The following is a 4,389-nucleotide window of genomic DNA, read 5'->3' as shown; positions in this document are numbered from 1 at the left end:
AACGTCCCGTCAACACGGCACCCAGACCCCACGCAGCATTATCATCTGTTTGTCATTACTGGTGTCATTTTCTGGTTGCTAACAAACGCCATTGTAACACATAAACACACATCAGAGCACAGTGGGCTCATAGGGAAGCTCCAACAAGGCGTTTAGGACACAGAGTGAATACACATACTATACAGAGATGCTGTATGAGAAACCAATGTGAGTTTGGAACATTGAACAATGTAAATCTATTCTAGTAGACCTCAACAATGGAATTATGATCAGTAGAAATGGCCATGACATGGGACCTTTTAATGTTTTATTTCTTATTTTGCTTATTTTATTGTAACCACTTCTATTGTCTCTCCGTGTGTTTCCAGGAAGGCGAACATGGTGGTGTCGGTGCTGCTGGACGTGGCTCTCGGCATGCTGCTGATGTGGTGGCTGTACAAAGACAACCACATCAGCATGTTAGCCAACACACTGGTGCCTGCAGCCGACGTGAGTGTGTGATAGATCAGATCAGATGTTTGAGTCTAAGTTGCTGAATTACATAAACAAGGCTTCTTAAGTTAAAGCAAGAAGGTTTGGGTAAAGTAAATTACCTAATAAACCTTGACATTTTAATGTAAGTCTTTTAAAATACAACTGTGCTTACAAAATTACATTAAAAAGATGATATTGTGTAACACAAGAAAGAGAAACACATCATGAAAGGACATTAAAATACAATTCAAACAGTCATTAATAGGCAGAGAGAATATAAGCTTGAATACAATACGACAGGTCAAATAAACAATAATAAAATGTACAGTTTTCTCTAAGCGTCAATAGTTCTTTGATTTAATGAAAGGAGGGAAACAGAAATGTCGAGACAGTTGCAGTTTTCTACAGTTCAGTTTTTTGTTCCAGATATTTGGAGAATAAAAACTGAAAAGAACGAGCTGGTGTTTTTGGATTTCCTCATCCCACCTAACTGTTCCCTCTGGTTCCTCCTCAGCACGTGGCCAAAGAGCTGGAGGAGCTGCTGCAGTGGCTGATGGGAGCTCCTGCCGGGCTGAAGATGAACCGGGCCCTGGACCAGGTGCTAGGCCGCTTCTTCCTCTACCACATCCACCTCTGGATCAGTGAGTCTCAACNGGTGGACTGGCCATCGGGACGTTCGGCACGAATCCCGATGGGCCAGTACTTCCGGGCCCATTTATAATGTCCGGCCCACATCGTCCGACCAGCCTACTTCAGTACTGGCCCATCGGGATTCGTGCCGAACGTCCCGATGGCCAGTCCACCCCTGCCCACTGCTGTGACCCATGGCCAAAGCATATCTCTCCCCCACTGAGGTGGCGTTAGACTTTTTCGCTGTCCGTCATTTTGACAGACAGGATCGTAAAATATCCGTCATAATCCCTTATTACTCGTCAGGTCTGAACAGTTCACGAGAGAGCACGCTCGTGAACTGTCAACGGGGGGGGAGGGGGTGTTATGCCGTGTGTGCATGCACCTCACGGGAGCGCGCACAGCGTAAAGCAAAACCTCCCAGACATGTATTGATCTGTACGGCAAAGTACGGTTTGGAAACTATATCATTTTCTTTTGGAGGGCATGCATAACACGGCATAACACCAGAGCCTCGCTGCGGGGAAACGTTGGCGCTTTTCCGAGTTTATTCTAATCTGTCAAAATGACAGACTGCTTTCAGATTTTTCCGTCAAAGTTAAATAAAATATTCGGTTAACGCGACCACTGCTGTCCCAGCAACATTAGTACCAAGCGAGAGAGTTTTTTCCAGAGCAGGGGATATTGTAAATGCCCAAACATCCCGGCTTATAAATACCTGGAAATGTGGACATTCTCATATTCCTAAAAACCTGTCTGATGATGCTGAGTGAGTGACTAGTGANGTGTGCCTTGGCAGTCTCAGGTAAATGCCCAAACATCCCGGCTTATAAATACCTGGAAATGTGGACATTCTCATATTCCTAAAAACCTGTCTGATGATGCTGAGTGAGTGACTAGTGAATTTGAGTTGAGTGAGTGACTAGTGAGTTAGAGTTGAGTTACTTGAAAAACTAAAGTGAAACTTGATTTATTTTATTGCAGGGTCTGATTATTAAATGTCCTTGTTTATTTGTGAGATGCAGTGGCACAAAGAAAATGCCTACTTTGTTTTGGTAGTACTAGTCACTTTGTTTTTGACACTTTAAAATACTGCTATCCTACAAAAATGCTGTACAAATCAGATTTATTATGTAATAAAAAAACCTTTTCAGAGTAAAAAAAATGTAAATTTTTTTTTTCCTTTATTATTCAATATCGCGAATTATACCGTACCGTGGACTTGTTATCACGATTTTATCGTAGCGTGAGTTTTTGGTATCGTTACATCCCTAATTCTTACTGTAGCTTCTGCTGTTTACACTGCTGACAGGCGGACCGCTGTGTCCGTGCGGTGCGGTGTGACTCAGGATCTTTCTCTGTGTAACATTTAATTTATGTTTCAAATGTTCATTATTACAGTTTTATTTTATATGTTACGTAAAGCACAACGTACCATGCTGTTATAATAACGTTCTTTATCAGCCTTTGAAACTAAAAACATTTTGGGAGAAAAAAAATATATAAATAAAAAAAAGGTTTTCTTCAATTCAGGCAATTAGTCGACTACCGTATTTTCCGGACTATAAGTCGCTCTTATCAAAAAATGTGTCGTTAAGTGAAAAAATACATATATAAGTCGCTTCGGTGTATAAGTCGCATTTATCCAATGAAGTCTTCATCCTCTGTGTCGCTGTTAAAGGTCCCATGTCATGGCCATTTCTACTGATCATAATTCCCCCCCCAGCTCGCCCACTCTGTTCTGGTGAGTCTACCACTATGGTCTACCACCGTTACAGCGGAACATCAGTGATTATGTGTTACAATGGCGTTAGCAACCAGAAAATGACACCAGTAAGGACAAACAGATGATAATGCTGCGTGGGGTCTGGGTGCCGTGTTGGCGGGACGTTGCGCGGCTCGCTGCTGCGAGGAGCGGACGGTGTGAGTTGGGTTAATTTCCTGCTTGCTGCGTGGGGTCTGCGAAACAGCGAGACATCGAGAATGGACGTGGGAAGGGGGGGATGCTGAGGGGGCTGCAGCACCCCCATTTGCAAGGCTCCACTAGCACCCGCACCAGGGGCAGCATAGACAGGTATTTTCTGTGTTAGAGTTTTACTCGCTACAGGGTGTACTTTGAGGGTTTGTGACTGCAGACCGTTTACATGCAGAAAAAGCTACATAACACACAAGGGGATGGGTAATAACCAGAAAAGCATGTCATGGTGACCTTGAATATATAACTACAACCAAGTATATAAAATGGCTCTTCATGACGAACTAACTAAACTATACCGTAATTTCGACTATAAGGCGCACCTGAATATACGCCGCAGCAGCGGCATCCACTGTCGGTTCCATTTACTTTTCCCGCTCTACCTGTTCACTCTTTTCGCCCCAGCTTTTCCATGTCGGACCCCCGCTTAAAGGTGGGGTCTGCTGACCGGGCCAGTATTAGCCCATAGCAGTAACAGTGTGTTGGCCGTAGCTGTAAAAATCCTAGATTACGCCGCACCGTTATATAAGCCGCAGCGTCGCAAAAATAGGGAAAAAGCGCGCCGTTTCTATAGCCGAAATTACGGTAGTGTTAGTGATGAATTACATATATATTCATGATTATTTAATATCTGTACTTTCCACGTACGATTTCTGTACTGAGGTTTTTTTAAGACCATAAATTCTTATTTTACAAGTTAAGGATCTGACTAATTCTTGCACTTCTTCTGCTGTCTAGTTGCTGAATAAATGCGCCGGTGGTTAAGAACTATGTGAACGAGAGCCCAGGGACACCTGACTGTCTGTCTGCTTTCGAGGAGCACTTCCTGAGCAGGAGAGTCACTGGGCTGCGATGTTCAAGGTCGAGTCAGTCATCACTTTCCCATAACCACTGATAATCTTCGCTGGCCGCGGGCTCAGGAGCAGTTTTCATCCTTTAATGGCAAAGGTTGGTTGAATCATGCCGCTTGCTATTCAGGACATGTCGTGTGTCCTTGGCAAGATACTTAACGCGCAAACTAGCCCAGAGTGCTTGTGTGGGGCTAGTTTCCCTGAGCATAGTGGACTAGTTACAAGCCTCTGCCTCGTAGCAGTGTGTGTGACTGGTGGAGAAGCTGAGCTTGTGTATGCAAAATGCCTCCCCCAGGTCCTGATGAACATGTACCAGCTGGAGATTCCTGGAGTAGACATGGATAAGCCGCTTGTCTCCCAGGGGACATCATCCCGACCAGGCAAGCAGCTGCGCAAGAACCAGGGGTAGGAAGTCACTAATAGTCCGCAAATCATCCAGCCACAAGATACCATTTACAG

At 44.3% G+C, this 4,389-nt stretch overlaps 1 protein-coding gene across 1 annotated transcript; it reads left to right on the top strand.

The window, feature by feature from the left end:
- Positions 1 to 372: 372 nt before the first annotated feature.
- LOC104960696 (phosphatidylinositol N-acetylglucosaminyltransferase subunit Q-like) lies at positions 373 to 3,909 on the top strand. The gene is made up of 4 exons (XM_010788852.1): positions 373 to 489; positions 989 to 1,117; positions 2,369 to 2,375; positions 3,872 to 3,909. Exons 1-4 carry the CDS (start codon positions 379 to 381, stop codon positions 3,907 to 3,909), a joined length of 285 nt encoding a protein of 94 aa, XP_010787154.1. The 5' UTR covers positions 373 to 378.
- The last annotated feature ends 480 nt before the right edge of the window (positions 3,910 to 4,389 follow it).

Source organism: Notothenia coriiceps, unplaced genomic scaffold (genome assembly GCF_000735185.1).
Source record: "Notothenia coriiceps isolate Sejong01 unplaced genomic scaffold, NC01 NC01_scaffold00001416, whole genome shotgun sequence".
In the NCBI taxonomy this organism is placed as follows: domain Eukaryota; kingdom Metazoa; phylum Chordata; class Actinopteri; order Perciformes; family Nototheniidae; genus Notothenia; species Notothenia coriiceps.
Note: the sequence above shows the minus strand (reverse complement) of the source record. Positions and strands in the feature narration are given on the sequence as shown.

Excerpts from the sequence above, each read along its gene's own strand:
- LOC104960696 (XM_010788852.1), top strand. The coding sequence starts at position 379 with ATGGTGGTGTCGGTGCTGCTGGACGTGGCTCTCGGCATGCTGCTGATG. Across the intron at positions 490-988 it reads CACTGGTGCCTGCAGCCGAC|CACGTGGCCAAAGAGCTGGA; the intron begins GTGAGTGTGTGA and ends GTTCCTCCTCAG.